This window comes from Pogona vitticeps, chromosome 1 (genome assembly GCF_051106095.1).
Source record: "Pogona vitticeps strain Pit_001003342236 chromosome 1, PviZW2.1, whole genome shotgun sequence".
Classification (NCBI taxonomy): Eukaryota; Metazoa; Chordata; class Lepidosauria; order Squamata; family Agamidae; genus Pogona; species Pogona vitticeps.
The window spans coordinates 340,099,554-340,119,695 of record NC_135783.1 but is presented as its reverse complement, the minus strand read 5'-3'; the positions used below and the strand labels follow the sequence as shown (position 1 = coordinate 340,119,695).

Sequence of the window (20,142 nt, the reverse complement as noted above, 5' to 3'; positions counted from 1 at the left end):
CAGTGCAATCAAAAATGATATGTTATGAGTATTAAAATACCAAAAAATTATTATCATATTAAAATAACTCCAATCAAAAGCATTTTCTAAATCTCAGTTAAAATAGAACAGCAAACATTACAACAGCCATTCTCAATAGGGGCATTTAGGCCAACTTTCCCTCCAAGCTGGGAAGGTGTGTGGCTATGCAGGGCTGCATTGGTGCAGCCAGTATTGCCACCCATTTGCTTCTTAACGTGGCCGGAACCTCATGCATATGGGGTGGAAACCCCCACCCAGCTCTAGCAGAGAATTAGAGGGAATGTTGTTTTTGGCACATTTGAAGGAGACCAGGGACACACACCGCCCTATAAGTTCGTTATGAGACTTGTACAGTCCTGATTCAGCCTATACTTCTTTTATGAGATGTTTATGGCTGTGGCCAAAACAGGGCGAGAACATGGCACTAGAACATGACAGCATATTAATCTATTGCTGAAGGCCTGCCTGGATAGAAAGGTTTTTGTGTGCCTGAAGAAAGACAATAGAGATTCTATTAGCAGGGAGTTCCAAAGCCTGAGTGCACCCGCAGAGAAGTACCTCTCTCACATCCCCACTAGACACAAGCCTCAGAAGGTGGTGGGAAAGACAGAAAAGTCTTTCCTACACGACTCAAACTTGAGACAGGCTTGTATGGGAGAACCATGTCTTCCAGACAGCTGGGTCCCAGGTCATTTAAAGCTTTGAATTGCACTTCTGCCATATTTTGAGTGGACCCCAGTGCTCCTGGCCCTCCTGTGCCCCTTAAATTTGTCATGTTAATGCCATAAGCTCTCACTGCTTGTGATGCTTAATACATTTTAGATTTTGTGCTAGATGAGCAATTCTGGGCATGTGCTAAGTATGCACATCTTTAGACATACCAAATTCAGAAGTCAATAAAGACCTTATTGTTAATCTCACTCTGCCACCTTTGTTTTGCCTCATAGCCCAATGTACCAAGCATGCAGTAACAAAATATGGAAAGACTGACACATGTAAACATTTCAGCAAAGTGGATGACGAATGCTTTTTTAAAGTGATTTGGGTCTCCTTTGCTGGTACCACATAAAACATGACTTACTCTTGTAATTTTATACACAAATGCAAGGCACATTTGAATAAAATAGGTGTTACTTCCAAGCAAACATGCATACTTTTTAAAGCATTTTTCTACTTTTTTCTCTTCCAGATCACTTCTCCCATTAAAAGTGAGAAGAGGTTCATATGAATTGGGAAAGAGAATTGAATGTGCTGATACTGTGCAGTTAATATACTGGCAGGCAATGAGTACGTTGAACAATATTTTCACGCTCTGCAGATTCCAGAATATCTGTGAAATCCATCCACTTCTGTGAAACAAACTGGGCTAAATCCTTCTTTGTAACTGAATTATATAAATCCCATTTTAGAATACACTGTCAGAAGGGAAAATGGGATTAAGGCCATATTGAGAGGAATAACAGAATAACAACAGACAATACAGTAAGCACCCATCTTTAGAAGCAGTAAGAGGTAAAAGACATTTGCTATCCCAGCAAAAGATTTCCTGAGATCCCCAGGTTGTCAAGTAGTTTCCTTTTGTTTTCACCATTGGCTGATAAATGGGGGGGGGGCTTCATTTACAATTGTGATTGCTCAGGAATGGCAGCTTTGAAGAAATGTGTCTCTGGAGGGAAAACATGTTATCACCTTTATAATTTGATTATGCCTGAACAATGCAGTAATAAAAATGGGGGATGTAGGGGGAATCCAAGACAGATATCCATAGACTTCTCACACCAGGTAATGTGAAAAACCTGAAGGCAGGATATTTTGAAATTTGAGTAGGACAGTATTTTTACTACTCGGAAACAATGTTTTCATGAGATACTGACCAATATCCCATTTCTTAGTGTAATAAACTGTGCTAGAGTAGGCTCACTTGAATTACTAGGGATTTGATGAATCACCTCCTCTAAGTTCCATTGAGCCTGTTTTAACTGCAACTGTAGCATAGCAAGTCACAGTTAGCGTAAGTCCACAGTAGCATGATTTACTATGCTAAGGAAAAGGATTTTGTCCCCTTGAAGACTAGAATTGACACCTTTTGAACCAGTTACAAAAGCGTAGCCCCAAATGGCAAGCTTCCAGTATGTGAGATTGGATTTATAAATGGAAAGGAAGAAAAATCACTTTCTAGTGGCAGATGGATGATTTGTCTAGGTTGTATATAAATGTTTTTAAAATGTTACCCAAGACAGTATTATAAATGAACACTGCTCCAGTGTATACTGAGATAATAATCAATGGGATGCATACTTCTTGTATGTTTCAGGGAGGTGTAAATAAGTTAAAATTTCTTGGGGGGAAATAGTAGGTACTATACAAATTATGGCTGAACTTCTCTTCATTCAGATACACATTTTCTTCCTGACCTGGAACGCTCCGTACTGGAAAAGAGCCAGCAGCTCATTTGGAATCTTCCGACAATTGCTAGGATAGTTTTCTTTTAAGTATTCACAAAAACACAGGCCTGCCTAGAATGGCTGACACTCGCTGGAGACATGATGTAGATGATTAAAGTGACTTACCGTATACCTAGGAGAAAGTGAAAGGAGAAGAAAACCTTTGATGACATTTCAGGCCTTTCTGTGGTTGACTGGAAGGCCCCTAAAGCATTATCATACGCTGCTCGTTAAAGAGAGAGTGAGTGATGAGGTTTCACCGACTCAGGGAGCAAGGAATCCCTGAGATTAGGACTAAGACTCTCCCGTGTATTTTCGCTGTTGGAGGTACAGCAGTCTCCCCCCCCCCCACAAAAGCACATATAACCCAAGTCTACAAAGGAGCGGTGGCAGAAAATTCCATCTCCTTCTATTCCCTGGCAGCAAGATACCACAATAAATAACTAAACTTGTGCTGATTTTTCTTGAGGCCCTAGACTTACTGCCCGAGACAGCTGCCTCCGTTTGCCTCCAGGAAGAATCCTGAATTGGGTACACATTAAGACACCATGGGTGACAAAGGAGGACTGGAAACTTGGGCTTCTGACAGGCCCACTGTGATTAATGCTGTGTGCCACCAAATAACTTCTGACTTACAACAACCTTATGAATAATTACCCTCATGTTTTGCAAACTAAAGGCTACGGATAGCTCATTGGTTTTGGTCTCGGCCTGTGGAGCCACAGGTTGGGAGTTCGATTCCCCACTGGGCCTCCTTGACAAGGGCTGGACTCGATGATCCACGGGGTCCCTTCCAGCTCTGCAGTTCTAAGAGTCTTCCTATTTCACATTTCATTTTGGGTTGACAGGTGATAGAGGCTCTGGGGATTTGTAGAAATTCACCATGATTGTGTTTTTCTCCTGAGTCAGGACTGGGACTCCGAGAACACTGTGAGGCAGAGATCAGGGTCGCTTGATTCACAGGGCAAAGCAGGCATCTGCCGAGGCCCCATTGTCTGTAGGGGCCCATGGGAAGAGAGGAATGGAGCAGCCAGAGCAGCAGCCGGTCAAGAGCTGTTGGGGCTACAAAGGGCGAGGGTGGCACGTAGCGGTGGTGCCTTGGATGCAGGTGGTGCTCCTGGCTGGTTGGATGGTGGGCAGATGGTGCTCAGTTCCTTCACACACCACATCCTGCCCCCAATGGCTCTGCCGTTGCTGCCAGGCCTGGGGAAGAGCTGTGGGACCCTCCAGTAGGCATGCCACCATCCTCTGCCTCCTCCCTGTTCCCCTGTGGCTGCTGTGGGCCCTGTTGGGGTGACTGAACTTCCTGTGCCAGGCGATGTTGCTGTACTTTTATTCTATGTACACATACAGAAACCGTCACATACTATACAAACCTGTGTACATCTACACATACAATAAAGAATGACTATAAACTAGTGTTGTGCAGTTTCGGTGGAAATAAGTTGGCTCTTGGGGGGGGGGGTAAGAGTAGCATAAATTAAAGACCAGCATAAATTATGGCAGCCTTCCTTCTCCCGTTGCTGGCAAAATAGTTGAGTAACAACAGCTACCATATTACCCAACTTCAGCCAGCATGGCAGATGGATTCTGTGCTACTGTGCCACATATTTTGTTTTCAGTTTTTTTTTACATGGATCAGAGCTTAATATGATTCATATTGTAAAAGCAGCTCAGGTCAATTGTTCCTTAAAGAGCAGAAAAGGTTGAACTTTGGAGAATTCCCTTGGCTGGCAGCAAATAGGTCTGGAATGCCATTAAAAGACCACCTCCCACTGGCAAAAACGAGGTGGCATTTTTATTGTGCTCCTGGTGCAATGGAATGTCTCTCATTCTAACAGCATATATCTTATAGCATCTGTGAAAATCAAGGGGGGAAATTGTGGTTTCCCATGCTAAAAGAAGACCTGTAATTAGAATATGTAGGCAGTTTCGGGACATTTTTGAAAGGGTGAAATATCACACGTGGGAAGCCACGGCATGGGGCAGAGGGGGACGTACTCTACTTCATGACCAGTCATGGGCGCATTCCGTCATTCTATAGTGACCAGAGTTCCCCATCAATATTTGTAGCTGTATTTCTTGTACCCGTTTAAGGTGAAAATGAAATGGGAGAGGGGAGTGCTGACTGGTCTGGAAGCATAATGCAAGTAGACACGACAGGAAGCATGACAATAAGGAAAAGACCTACGATGAATTCAACAGAGCCCAACCTATCAACAGTGTTGGCAACCAGACAAATCTTGATCCTATCCATATGGAAATGAGGAGACGTCCAAAGACACATCAAGTTACATCAATGGCTTGGTTTTCTTTTTAATTTCATGTCAGCAAACACTGGAAATCATAGAAAAATGAACTGTGTCGAATTTCAGAAATGAATTGTGATCTCCCCTTCCCGCTATAATTTCTCTTACAGTATATCGATCATTTCATAAAGAGAAAAAAATCCCCAAACTTAACTTTCTGTGGCTAAGCAGTTTTATAATTCTATGGACATTTGTCACAGTAAGTGTGCTAAATAATAGGGTGGGGAGGAACAGGCAAAAAATGGGGAGAAGACATGAAAAATATTACTTACAACATTGTTATTATTACATACTTATTTTTAAAATTAAAAAAAAGCCCTACCTCCCAACGCATAATGCTTTATCACTTCAAAGGCTATACAGAATGTTATCATATTTGCAAACATAACATTATACATCATAGAATCTGGGAGAAGGGAAAAAGAAACTTTGACAATTATCTATGGGAATTTAACAAAGTTGATATAATCTACATAATGGAATACTATACACTCCAGTATAAATTTAAATTTGAGATTATGAATGTAAACACTCATTAATATACAACATGCATAGACATATACTGACCTTCTTGTCTTTAGAAGTGTAGCTTCAGCTGTAATTGTGCTTTAATATCCACAGTGACATCAATCTGATATGCACTGCTATATACAGCTTCTCTCTGTTCCATGGATGCTTACAACTGACAAGCCTCTATACGAGCTCCCTTGGAACGAACAGAAACTCTAAAGCACCAGTGCATGGCAGGCTGCGCCGAGGAAAAGAAAATGCAATAAAGCTGCACTGCTCCCAGGGAGTAGCAGAAAAGATACAGGGCAAAGGAAATTGTACAAAGTGACTGGGTTTCAACAAACTAAGCAAACTATTTGGAGATTTTTAAAGAATCTGAATTTCTCCCCCATTAAAAATAGTGACACTCATTTTTGAGCTTGGTGCACACCCTTTCATTCATTCATTCATTCATTCATTCAATTTACATGCCGCACATCTAGCCAATGGCTACTTTGGGCATTTTATAATATAGTTTAAAAAGTTTAAAAAATATAAGCTCAGAACAATTTTTTTTCTTTTTTATACTTGGTCAAAACTGAAGTTTAGTATTGTTGTTATTGTTATCGGTCTTGTTATGAAGGCCTTACACTTCTCTATGCACTAAGGTGCCCAGGCTAACATACCCATGTGGCTCACCCGTAGTGTTCAAGAGTGCTACCATTCTACAGGGGGAATCAATTTGAACAGGAGGAGAGAGCAGTTACAATGACAAGGAGCATGTTTTAGTTGGGTTTCAAAAGATGTCTAAAACAGGAATTTGGTTTGTGCAAGGCTGATTTTTAAAATGCTCTGTTAAAAAGAAAAAGGCTGAAAAAGACCTCTTGCCATTTTAACCAAAGGCCAAAGTGCAGGTAACAGTAAAAGTAGTTTCCAGACATCACAGCAGCTCAAGATTCTCTTTTATCATGCAGGTCTCTCTTTTTTTTGCTGGATTGCTTTTTAACCTAACTCCCCACATTGACAGGGCAAACATCACATAGCAACTCATTAATCAGTGGCCAGAATCCTAGTGAAGATTTATGGTTGCAGAAAGAAAATTCTGTAAATCTTGATAACAGATTGCTGCTAATAAAATAAGATGCTGCTCATGTTGCTGCATGCATGCCCGATCAGGCACATGCCTCGAAACACAATTAGCACCTTCCTAATGATGGGCAAATTGCTGTTGATACTTAAGTGATTTCCCTTATGCAGACATAAATTGGCAGCAAGATTCTGGCCAATGTTTTCTAAACTAGGGGGAGATTTGATTCAACCCTACTGCTTTCTATTAGGTGTTTTGGGGATGTCCTGTTGCCAGCCGCTTGAGGTTGCAGAAGGGGAGGAGAAAGAACAGTATATATTTTTTGAGACTCAGGCACGGGGATAATCCCCAAAGATCTGCTTCCATGATCTAACCTAACAATTGCATGTGTGTGTTGGAGTGGGTGGACAGATGCTACCTGAATCCCTGGGAGTCATGCAGGCCCAGCTGAATAGCCAGGCTGAGAACACACTGACTAGCAGAAGACAGAGCTTTCATAGCTTCCTTCCTTGGATTTACTAACTGTATGGAGTGCTGAGCTTGGAGAAGTTACTTTTTTATACTACATTTCTCCAAATCTTCCAGCCAGCATGGGCACTGGTCCGGATCTCTGTGAGTTCAGTAGAAGACTGGCAGGGAACATCTACAGACATACATCAGAAGGGCTGTTCCATGTGATCAAGCACTTTGATCATTCAAGGACTCCTGATCACAATGAAGGCTCCACGGATGTCTAGAGGAGTAACCAGCTGCGTCACTTGCACAGATATACTCATCATACTTTTTGAGGAGCACCTAATGCTCTTTCCATCATCACTCCTCCTGTGTGGAGGTAACAACTGAACATTCCTTAGCATTCCTTAGTTGCTCCATTCACATCCTCCACAAAATGCAAGAATGGGACACCAGTCACTTGAAGTTTAAGGGGCAGAGATCATGCCTACAAACCCTCTTTCCCACCATATATGGAAGGAGAAAATGAAAATGATTAGAGTACACACTTAGCTTCAAAAGGGGGACTTCGCAAAAAGCATGTAAAAATCCCTGAAAAATATAGATCTATATCTATGAACAGCCCTTCTGGCCACATTATCAGCTTTAGCAACTACCAAGCATATGATTGTACAATGCTATCAGAAGCTATTAAACATTATATATTATATATGTTGCTTCTTCCCTTGGTTCTAGATTATAAAAATTTGATCACTGTGTTTCAGACCAGTTAGTATACAATATTCAAGTAATAAGGTATTTTTATGGATAAAGCCAGGAGGAGGTTGAAACAAACAAACAAAGATGTATTACCATGTTGTGCAACTGTATTTAAAAATAAAACAAAACAAATGTGAAATTCTGGCGTATACACAACACATTTGTTTTGATTTTAAAAGTACCACTTTTTTGTAGCGATACCATAGGTTATGCACAATAACTTATACTAGGAAGAAATAAACATTTCTCATCTTCCACAACATATATATAATTCTAACATTCACATTAACAGTTTAAGGAAACAAAAAACTTAAGTGAATATTACATATGATGGAACCATCTTTGTGGACCCTTCTAATTCAGAATGCATAGCCTTGATTAAAATAATGCTCGAGCGACCAAAGTGAAACCTTTTTTATACAGAAGAACAGATTTAAAAATACAACAAAGGAAGCCAATAATTTATTCCACTTCGCAGTGGAACAGTTAAAAAGGGAACAAAATGTTATATGCATGTTTTCAATAAAGTAGTACTGAAGAAGTACGGGAATATATATGTACATAATTTCATTTTCATTAAAAACAAATTCTGTGCTGATTTACGCAGGGGATGGAATTCTTTCTGTGCCCATACATTTACAGGAAAGCATAAACCACCCAGGCTCTTGGCTTGTACCGATCTGGTAGGTAATCAAATGTTAGAAGTCTCACAGATGTTAAATAAGGGGGGGGGAAGTATGAGCAATAATTTATCAAATGCTTACCTTCTTATTAAGCTTTTACCTTCCAGACAATTAGATTTGTATCTGGGAAGGTCATTCCACTCTCTATCAGGTGCCAATTTCTGCTCATGGGAAGCACCTACTCCTAATCTCTGGGAATCCCAACCTTCTTCCTTCTCAGCCTTCACACTGCCACTCACTATTTGCAGGAGGGGCCTGCTGTGCAACATGTGGAGAAGAGATTCGAACTGGAGAGGATAAACTCTCTATTGCATGTGTGTACCAGACTGGAAGGTGCTATTGTTCTTCTGCGGGCTTCCTGTGTGCAATTAGCTAGCTGCTTCTATGAAGAGAAAGCTGGATTAGAAAAGGTTTTTGGCTTGATGCAACATGGCTTACCATACTTAATTCTTGTTCTTCTACTTTTTTTTTGTTTATTGCCCGCAGAACAGGGTCAAAGTATCTGCATATATGTATCTTACTAGGATTAAGAGAAAAATGATGCGTCAGGCAGGATGAGCCAATATGAGAATGTTACTGACATAGTAAAGATATCAGAGTAAGAAGGAAACATAATTGTCCAGTTTATGATAATAAAATTAGCAGACAGGAAAACTTGATTATTTTGGGAAGCCTATGAATCAAAGTTGAAACATTGCCTTAGAATATGGCATGTTTTAAAAACTTCAGTAACAAATCAGGGTGATTTAGAAATGTATTTATCAAGTGTTTGTTATGCACTGTCAGTGCACCATCTCTGCCGAAACTACATTAAGGGGTCTTAATTTGCAGTTTGTCATTATTTGCAGTTCACGTTTCTTGAGCGAACAAGGGTAATCTAAACACTGTATCTGCAGATCTGTAAGCAGCATGGAGTCACATGCAAATATATTCTCTGTGCACACACCTCGCACAGTTAAGATGTTCTAGCTGTGATTTCCTCTCTAACAAAGATTTTCTGTGTATACATGGAGGCTTAAATCCTGTCGGTGAAGCTCCACACTTGCAAGGCTGATGACATAATCTTAAATGTGATCAGCAATTTTTGAACATTAAAGACTCCCCTCCATCCAAAGGTCTCCCCAGGATGAAAGGATCCCTAGAGAGTTTAGTGGTAAAATGCCATCGTAGATGACATCATTAGCAATGTGTGGATGGAGCTGAGCAAACAGGATTTAACCAATAGGGTTTTTTTTTAATGTAGGAGGGCTTTGAAATACCCTGTTTCCCTGAAAATAAGACAGGGTTTTATATTAATTTTTGCTCCAAAAAACACATTAGGACTTATTTTCAGGGAATGCTATATTTTTTTCATGTACAATCTACATTTATTCAAATGCAGTTATGCCATCTTCTTGTTGCTGTACAAGGGTGGAAGGCAGGGTTTCACTTAACTGGGGCTTATTTTTGGGGTTGTGTTTCTATTATGAGCATCCTGAAAAATCATACTAGGGTTTATTTTCAGGTTAGATCTTATTTTCAGGGAAACAGGGCATTTAGTATTCAATCCCTATGTATAGTCTAAAATGGTACCGTCTGGCAATATATATTATTATGTAAAACAATTTTTAAGGTCCCAATTACCATAAATTTGAGGGGGACCGTTCAAGCCATATCCACCTGATTCTTGCATCCTTTATTAATAAAGGATGTTTACGTAGAAACAGTCTGTCTCTGACAAATGCCTAACGTCCTCCTCTGATTCCAGCTGCCAGAAAGGCTGACACAGCGCAATTCTTAGAAAATTGACTACTGCTTCTAGCAGTACGACAGTGGACCCAATTACCTCAGGAGGTGGTGAGCCCTCCAGTGCTGGAGGCATTCCAGAGAAACTTGGACAACCATCTATCAGATCTGCTTTGATTTGGATTCCTGCAATGAGCTGGGGGTTGGACTCAATGGCCTTATAGGCCCTTTCCAACTCCATGATCCCATAGTTCTTTTCACCTCTGAGAACTGGATAGAAAATTCTGGGAGTCATCAAAAACAAAGTAACTTTCCAAAACAAATTTTATAAAACGACTATAAATATTTGGTTCTGATTTCTCATACAAGTGCAGCATCCTTTCCCAATCCGGAAAAGATTCAGAGCAGCTCCTAAAGCTTTTAATTATGCGTTTGAATGGCACATATTTTAAAATTATCAAAATGGCGGAGATTAGAAAATTCCAAGTTTGCTTTTAAGAGAAAAGAAGGTAACAACATGCTGAAGCTACCTGTAACTGCGAGCACATCCAAAGCATCTGGATAGCTCAGTGGATTGGGTTTCTGGCTGCAGACCCAGAGTTTGGGAGTTCAATTCCCACTGTGGCTGCTTGAGATGGTCTGGACTCGATGAGCCATAGGGTCCCTTCCAGCTGTGCAGTTCAAAGGTTATTATTATTATTATTATTGTTCTGCCAGTGTTCAGTTATGGGTAGCTTCAACACGCCTGTATATTCTTTCTTCATAAAAGGACCTTTTTAGGACTGCATTTTCATTATCTAAAGGAGCGTAGCTATGGTGTTTGGTATTCTAAACCAGTGGTCTCCAACCTTGGCCCTCCAGATGTTCTTGGACTTCAACTCCCAGAAATCCTGGCCAGCAGAGGTGGTGGTGAAGGCTTCTGGGAGTTGTAGTCCAAGAACATCTGGAGGCCCAAAGTTGGGGACCACTGTTCTAAACAAAACATATACCAGGGTTGCAAATTTGAGTTGTAATCCACAAAAACTGACAGTGTAATAAATCTGTTAGTCTTAAAACATGCCATAAACCTTTTTTGTTTTTTTTTTAAATACCCACTTTGGGGTCAATTTTAGTTAGTGAAGACAAGCTTTAAGCCGTTTAAAAATAAAAGGCACATAACTTATTTGGGCAGGTTTTAGAATACATTAAACAAAATACTAAAGATAGCTCTTCTGTCCGATAATGAAAACGGTACCTAAATTCACACTTCAGTTTCCGGTACGTTCATAGAAACCTATTCCGAGGTTGTTTTTTTCTTTAAATTTAGTTTCTACATTAAAAGGAAGCAACACTTGATTGGGAGTAAATAACGTCTGGATAACACTAGCTAAAATATTAACTAAATGTTACATTATTAGAGCTAATACACTGTTAAAATATTTTAAAATGCCTCCTTCCTACCTCTTTCAGAGGGAGAATCACTTTGGGCATTATGCTGATGAGGTCAAAGGTTATCTGGAAGGAGCCACTGCCTCTTCTAGTTTCCAAGGCCAGCAGCATCTCAGATACTAGGAAGTGCAATGTTAGTTTGGAAAGAACTACATCACTGCCTGTTAGACAGAGGAGTGGTATCACACAGGCTCTTGAGGTGGAAAGAGAGGAAAGGGAACACTGAGAAGCAGGACTACTCTAGATATTCAAAAATTGAAATCTAAAGGGCTGAAACTCCTTGCGCCATGTTTTCCAGTTGCACTGCAGTGGCATGGCCAAGCAAGACATTAACCAACCAAAAGAGCAATTTATCCATTCCAGCTGGTATACAGCACGACCCCCCCCCCCCCCGGCGAGGCATGAGTTCCATACCTTAAGAAGAGGGGAATATTTTCCCCCACCTCTCTTTGGGTAAAGATACCAGTTTTGTCTTGATCCCCTGGACAGTCAAAGAAACTCGCCTGTATTGGCAATTCAATTAATAATACAGAACAGAATATAAAGATGCTGAACGCTACTACATGGGAGCATATGTGTCTTAAGTATTGATTACTTCAAAGCAGATTACAGACTGGCATTTCCTTCTGCATGAAATAAAAAGGTCCAATAATAGTTATAATAATCTCTGTTTTTTTTAAAAAAGAATCACAATTAAAATCCGAACGTATCCTAAAATGGAGCTGAATACATGAGAAAAATATTGTACATGCTAGAAGGTTGGTGATCCTGGAACTCTGAAATCATATTTCCCCACTGTTATCACAGAAACGGACAGACCAACTAGCATACGCACAACATTTTTCTTTATACAGAGCCCACTCATTTTAAAAACAAACCAAAAGCATTGCCTTACGAGTAATGATTACACCAGAAAATAAGTCAAAATCACGCAAGGCCCTGTAGAAATACATACTAAGACCCTATTGGGGAGCAGGTTACAGAAACACCTCTGCAACGCGTCAGGAGGTTATCTCTGAGCTTGGGAAGGTAGAGAAAGTTTCGCTGATCAAGGTGTACAGACCGGCATGTAGATGGTTTGAAGAGGAGCAGATGCTGTGAAGTGAGATGTTGCAGAAAACCAAGACCTTGTCCTAGGAAGCATTGAAGGATAAATAGCGGCCCTATGGAGGGATGAGGAGAAAATTAAGGCAAATGTAACACGGGAACCAAAGTGTTTGCCTTTTGTTTGAGATCTGTCCGTTCTCTCTCTCTCTTTTTGGTAATAGCTGCTTGTCCACAGAGATAGGATGAAGATGGCTGTCTGAGATTTTGCTAATACCTGATATCGTAGATAACACAGTAGTCAAATCATAGAATTGTTCTAGGCTGCCTGAGTTTCTCATGAAGCAGACGGGTATCTGACATCCAAAACAGGAGTTGCCTGGAAGAGAAGAGAGGGAGGAGGCAGGGGAAAAATCATTTAAAAAGTTGTTGCATTCAATGGGGGTAACTAGCTAAAACTAGTAATTAGTTAAAAACAAATTAATGGTTGCATAGCCAAAGCTTGGGGTTCAATTCCTTATTCTAGCTCCTTGAGAAGAACTAGATTCGATGATCCATAGGGTTCCTTCCAGCTCTGCAGTTCTAATATGAAGAGGATGATGATGATGATGATGATGATGATGATGATGATGATTACTACTACTACTACTACTACTACTACTACTACTACTACTACTACTACTACTACTACCCTATTTTTCCATCTATAAGATGCTACTTCTTCCTAAAACCATTACCCTAAAAATTTTGGGGCATCTTTTACACAGAAGTAAGCTGAAAAAAGAACAAAATGGCACATTCCTTGCCTCTGTAAAAAGGCCTCCTTCAGCCCCCAGGCTTAGCTTCCTACAGTCAGGAGACTTAGCTTCCTCCAATCATGAGCCTTATGGAACTGATGTCAGCTGATCCTGAACCAATTGGAACACACCTCCTTGGAGGTGGAGCCTGTAGGCTCGAGATTCAACAGAGACAAAATGTCTGACCTTCTGAGCTCGGAGGCTGAATCCTCAAAGCTACATTTTCTTAATTTAGGGTTAGATAATGGGGGGGGGGGTCTTACAAATGGGGGCGTGTGATAAATGGAAAAATATGGTATTTCTTTATTTGATAACTTTTGCAATAAGTAAGTCATTAACTACTTATAACTATCTTATAACCTGGGATAATTTCATTCCTTTTGTTGTACAGCTATTTTTATGGTTACAGGAAGTCTGTGGCATTACTATACAGATCTCTTTTGCATGATAGGCCAGCATATTTGTAGCATTCTAGGTTCCCCCCCCCCAAAAAAAAGAAGCACAAGTAACTACTTTGGTTATTTTTGAATACTGTGAAAGTAAAGTGTTGCCTTTAAAAAACTAATTTCTCAAGCTCAACACACACATTTCAAGCCTCTTTTTTCTGTCCTCAGGGAAAACCGAGTGAGGCAATGGAGAATCAAAGATAACTGATGTGACAGCAACTGTTCAGGCGCCTCCATTCATGGATTTCTCAGCCAATATTCATAAACAAACAGAAAGCCGAAACATCCAGCAATGGAGCCCCATTGTCAATGCTTAACGTCCAGTAAAATGTGAGTGAAGAGGGAAATGAGACAGAAATGTCAGCCTCATCCCTTGGGTTTCAAGTTTATATCTTTCAATTATGTCTCATTATACAAACCAAAAACTGTTCAACAGTTGCAAAACCATTTAAGAACCAATTTGTAGGTCTAATCAGAGTAGACCCATTGAGCAGACCCAGTGATTCCACTAGATGCATATACATGTTGATTTATCATTCAGTGGACATATTCAGTGGTCAACTCTAGTTCAGTGGGCCTAATAATAATAATAACAACAAAATAAAATGTAGTAGTAGTAGTAGTAGTAGTAGTAGTAGTAGTAGTAGTAGTAGTAATAATAATAATAATAATAATAATAATAATAATAATAATAATAATAATAATAATAATAATAATAATAATAATAATAATAATAATTCTCCCAAGTAGACCTTTGGTCTAGATGGGTGGGGTAGAAATCTACTAAAATAAATGAAGTAAATAAACAAGGGATCTAAAGCAGCTCACAACATTAAAATTCACACAATTAAAAACACAGTAAGTTAAATATTAAAAGACAAATGTAGCAAGAACATCTGGGGTCCTTAGGTTGGGAACCAGTGGTCCAGCATCCAAACCTATTAAGCTAAACTGACAGTAGTAGTTTGGTCTAAATTAGAAGCTTAAAATGTGGAGCCAAAAGCTACAAAGGTGTTTGTGCGGTGACACACAAATTGTAGCCATTCTTTCTACATCTGACCTAATCCCTCAATTTAGAGAATACTGAACAAAGCTCTAGCTTTAGTTATAAATGGGAAGGGGAGTAAATGGGGTACATACTCTCCAAGATACACTTGTTCTAAGTGATCAGGAGACTGACGGATCAAGCGTTTGAATTTCACCTGGAAACTAACCAGTTATTCACATAGCTGGTGCACTGACTGACCCCCTGTGTTGAAGCAGTGATCAGGTTCAACGGGAGTTGTAGTCAAACAACATCTAGAGGGCCATATGTTCCCAGCTTCTGAACTGCAGCTCCTGAATAGTTTATCAGAGTAGTCCTGCACAACGCGAATACACAGTCCTGCCTTCGCGAATACATAGTCCTTGACAACGGCTGAAATCCTGTATAAACTGCAGTAGACTCAATGAATCAATGGACCTTACACAGATGTTGACATGGCAAATCCTCAGTGATACAATGGGCCTACTCTAGTTGCGGCTTACTCCTAGATTTTATTAGAAAAATCCACAGATGTTGCTCAACTACTAAAAATAATTTAAAAAGTCACACCTCCACAATAGAAAAATGCATTACCATCATAATAATTATGCAGGGTTTCCCCCCTCCTTTGTCAGGCTCCTTATATAGTCAGTCACAAGACCAGTCATGCAAGTGATGGTGTTTACCAAGAGGGGAGAAACACTTGAGTGGTTGCTCTCACATGACTGTGCAAGTGAATAGGATTCCACCTTAAGTGTGCATATTCGACACCCAAGAAAGTCACCTGAATTTCTATCGCCCACCCTTTGAGCTGAAAACATGACACTGAAGAGTTTTCTAACTGACTCTTGGGGAGTTCTATATAATATTTGGATAACATTGATAATTATTTTTTTCTCCTATTGTTGTAATTTAATTGAAACTTCTGTTCTTTTCACCTTAAATTTTTGCCCCATTCGAGAACAACAGCTGCAAAGCATGCCACACATTTGTCAAATCAAATAATCTTATCCAGAAGACCAATTGATCATATAACTGCAGCAATGCCATTTTAACTTTCTGAAGTAAATCTGAGAAGGTAAGACAGTCAATATGTCGGACGGGAGAACATGGACTCCAAGACGTCCTTGAGATTTAATACCCATCAACCCTCATCACTGGCTATGCTGCCAGGGCCAGTGGGAACTGCAGCATGCAACATCTGGAAAGCTACATGCTTCTCACCCTCTCCACCTGCAATAACTTAGCTATCTCAGCCTCGTGGCCCACCCCTCCCTAATTAAGCACAATCCACTAAGTGAGTTTAGCCTCCCTAAAAGGAAGCTCTTTTTGCAAGTTCGTTTCAGATGCTGTGATGTCTTATTCTCAGCTGCTGATTTTACAGTGGTTTTATATTTTTATTGTATTATTATTGTTCTAAAAATCTTAACAGATAGCGTACTGCCCAAGATATGTGGTTACTGGGTGGTTCAAAAGTATGATAAATAAATCAGTTATTAATTTACTGCAAAATCCTGGGCCCATATGAATAAGCAAAAAGAAAAAAAAGGGGGGGGAGCTAACACACACCTAAGTATTTCAGACAAACAGATCAAAATCTGAGGATAGGAATCCTGAAATTAAAAACCCTGGCTTCTACTAGTTCAACAAAACTAGAAGAAGACGTAGACTGAGCCTCCAGAGCAAGCATTCATTCATTCCATGATGCACAATGCTTTCTGCCTCCACAATCTAAAGCAGAACACACTTTTATTTCATTTTGCTGGCCTCAAGACCATTCTTGACTTCGCTGAATATTTCATAACAGCCAAAATCCTATTATGCTTTTAATGCCATGGTAATGCAATTGACATAAATCTTGCTGGTATATTGCTGCAAGCTAAGATTTCAGGATCGGTACCTGCTTTTGTAGCTAAGCATGCAATAGCAAATGCCTATTTTATTTATTTATATATTTATTTTTAAACACCCACCCATGCATGCCCACACTGCCCCATTAGCACACAGCACTATTCTGGGCTATATATAAAACAACAAAATGACATTGTCAATCACAATGTAAAATTGGACAGCAAACAAGCTAAAATAAACCGGATGTTAAGTCCAGGTGATGCAGCAAGTCCAGGCAGCTGTGCAAGCAGGAACACAGGGGTGAACAATTTCAAAAGAGGCTGCCACCAAAGGGCTCTTGAAAGAGATAAGTCTTCAGTAGGATTGGTGCCAGCTATGCTGATGCCTTAACCAGCCAGAATTCATCAGTAATATTTACCTGGACCATGTTATGCCTGTGGATATAACTAACTAATATTGGAATATGTCAGGATCATGGGTCTTTTCACTGATAATTTATGGCTGGCCCTACTCTAAACTGAATGGCTAAGCAATGGTGTTACTCAAGTACTTTCTGAAGAAGGAACTGATTTTGCAAACCATTCCAATTTGGCAAATATATGATCTCAAGCTTTAAAAAAACCAAACCAACACGAAACAAATACCTCTTCTTCTTCTTCAGACACTTTAACAGTATTATCTGGTGATTTTACGGGTTTCTGGGTATTGGATCCATTCATCTCCTCTTTGCCATGTTCCGCTTCCCACTCTTGTAACACTTCATCTATGTTAAAACGCCGCCGGTAATTTACAAAAAAGTTTTTCACTTGCACCACAGACTTGTTTCCAATCACATCAGAGATTGCTTGAAAGTCACGGCCGTATTTCCTGATTGCTACAGAAGAAAAAGAGATATTCAGACTTTATGAATGCAATCATCAAATCTTTAAAATTAGAGAGATGCCACACGTAATAAACCAGTGTTGTTGGGGCAACTGTCTCCTACACACTGGAAGACATTTCTATCTTTCTTCTACTTGAGGGATCTCAGAGTAGTATATATTCATGCACTGTAGTTTAAACTGAGAGGTCTGGATGACTCAGTAAGCTTCAACAGCTCCCTAGAATTCTGAAACCCAGTCTCCCTGATCTTCATCTGACATTTCATCAAATACACCACACCGAACCCTCTGTCTTGTCAGAAAGAAAAATGACAGGTGGCTGGTGAATTAAATATGGGACTTTTTGTATCAAAAATGTCAAGGGTGCAGAGCATTCTATGCATTGGGAATGGGGGACGGGTATGAATGGAACAACTGAATCATGTCACAGTAACTATACAGAACTTACAAAGTAGGCAAACAGATTGAAGAAATAAATCGAGGAACAACAAATAAGAACTAATCTGTCTCAAAATGTTTTTTTATTCTGCAACACTGTACATTTGAAGAGGTGTGAACAATGCCTGAGTTTGACGCATCTGTAGTTTGCCTTTGAAAAGAAAGAAAGAAAGAGAGAGAGAAAGAGAGAGAGAAAGGAAGGAAGGAAGGAAGGAAGGAAGGAAGGAAGGAAGGAAGGAAGGAAGGAAGGAAGGAAGGAAGGAAGGAAGGAAGGAAGGAAGGAAGGAAAGAGAAACTGGTGGGGATAAAATTATCCCAATAAATTTACAGTAGTGGTGTTTTTTTTCTGGAGTAGGTTTATTTGGGGTTTTTTGAGTCCCTGGCAATGTGCAATATGTATTGTACATTCTGGTTCACTGAAAAACAACACTCCATTCTTGGAGGAACCCCTTGGCAAATCCAGGAATCAAAAGGACTGTGCATTAAACCTTTACCCTAATGATAAGTCTAACCCTATTACAAACCCTCAAAGCAGTTGAATTTTCATGCAGTCTGAAAATAACCCACAACTCATTCAATGCAATTAACAGAAAAATTCTGGTGGATGAGTGTTAAAACTGTCTGCTGACAAGATCCTGCAAAGAGTACTAGAGAGTAAGCAAAAAGTGAGCACCGCCTTGGTGCTCAGCCATGCTCACACTGGAGGAGACAATTCCAAATTTACCTAAATTACACATACACTGACCCAGTATTGTGCTTACTTTCCAAAAGGATCATGAAAACCATAGGCAGGGGGTGGAGAGTTACCAAGAAAACTATTTCCATCAGACTGGCTGCAGTGTGCGAGACCACACCAGGTATTGCTGCAAAGGTAGAAGCTAAAGTGACCACAGAACAATCTCAGCTACAGATTGTAAAAATGCATATCTTGAGACTCCCAACTATCTAAACCAGTAGGTAGGAAGGCAGCGAAATTCCTCACTGCTCAGTTAAGAACAAACAAATGTAAGAACCACGTTGGATCAGACCAACAGTTTATCTAGTCCAACGTTTTGCTCACACAACGGCGTATCTGTTGCCTACTGGGAGTCCAACAGAAGGACAATCGTTGAACTACATCTTCCATCTCACCTTCTCCAGCAACGGGTATACGAAGCAAACTGCTTGATAGAGGAGATGATAAGACAGCCATCCTGTCAAGGAGTCACTGTTAGCACTGACCTCCACCAATTTAACCGATCCCCTTTTCAAGCCATTCCAAACTGGCAGCCAGCCAGAACAACATCTTGTAGCAGTGAATTCCACAGTGTAACTACGCCCCGTGTGGAGATGTTCTCTGTTATGAAGCAACAGAGTGACACTCTCTAAGAAAGAGGAACAGATCTGCAGCCCCGTTTCCATCCATACCTTGCACAGCTAAAAGCTGCTCCTCTGTGGTCCAGCGTGCATTAAATTTCGATGTAACCTACATGTCATGAAAAATAAATGGAATCATTTACTTAGGTAACAGATCTGTCTTCAAAGCCCAGGCTGACAACTGTATACAAATGAAATGGTGAACAAATGGCTTGCGGCAGAAGAGGGAAACAGTCATTTGTTAAACAAAGCCTGCATTATTTCTCACAGCACATTTAAAAAAACCCTTTTCTTCCGTTAAATGGTAGACGCAGTTCATTATTTAGTTAACAGCAATATTTTGTTAATAATGGCAGGAAAGAAGAATTGGATAGAGGGAGCAGCTGGGTGACCCAACCACAGAGTTAGATATTGGGTTCCCCCCCTTCTTCTTCTTCTTCTTCTTCTTCTTCTTCTTTTGGCTTGCAAGCTATGAAAATAAATGTATTGCCTCTCTCTTTTTTTGGCTAAGTTTCTGACATTTAATTGTGCTCCTCTTTCCACTACAGCTCCAAGATCTGAGCTGACTTCATTCCTGTAGTCAGTTTGGAAAAGTTACTTTTTTTTATCTAGAGCAAGGTTGCAGTCCCCGGAAGCTCAGCCTGTAGTTTTGGCAAGTATTAAAAGGAGTTGCTAGCAGGGTCTTGCAGAAGCTCCAGGGTAGCAGCCAGGAGGGCCTGCAAACCAGCTCCAAATCTGGGCAAGGCTTATTTGGGTGCAGGACCTCCTAAGCACCTGGGCAGCCCAGGGTCAAAAGGGCATCTCTTACGCTCTGGATGCAGTGCAATGTGGAAACCTCTGCCTCCTTGAAGGTTAGAGATCTTTCTGACACACTTGCCAGAAGCACTCTCAGAGGCAAGCTGAATGA

General features: G+C 40.2%; 1 protein-coding gene across 5 annotated transcripts in view; it reads right to left on the bottom strand.

Moving 5' to 3' along the window:
* Positions 1-4,756: 4,756 nt before the first annotated feature.
* RCOR1 (REST corepressor 1) overlaps positions 4,757-20,142 on the bottom strand; it is a 192,008-nt gene continuing 176,622 nt past the window's right edge. For all 5 annotated transcript variants that reach the window (XM_078383798.1, XM_078383797.1, XM_020793631.3 and 2 more), the window contains 3 exons: positions 19,287-19,344; positions 17,205-17,434; positions 4,757-12,821 (listed from right to left, as the gene is read on the bottom strand). In XM_078383798.1, coding sequence (XP_078239924.1) covers positions 12,780-12,821; positions 17,205-17,434; positions 19,287-19,344 — 330 coding nt within the window. In that variant the 3' untranslated portion in view covers positions 4,757-12,779. The remainder of the gene's footprint in view (positions 12,822-17,204; positions 17,435-19,286; positions 19,345-20,142) is intronic.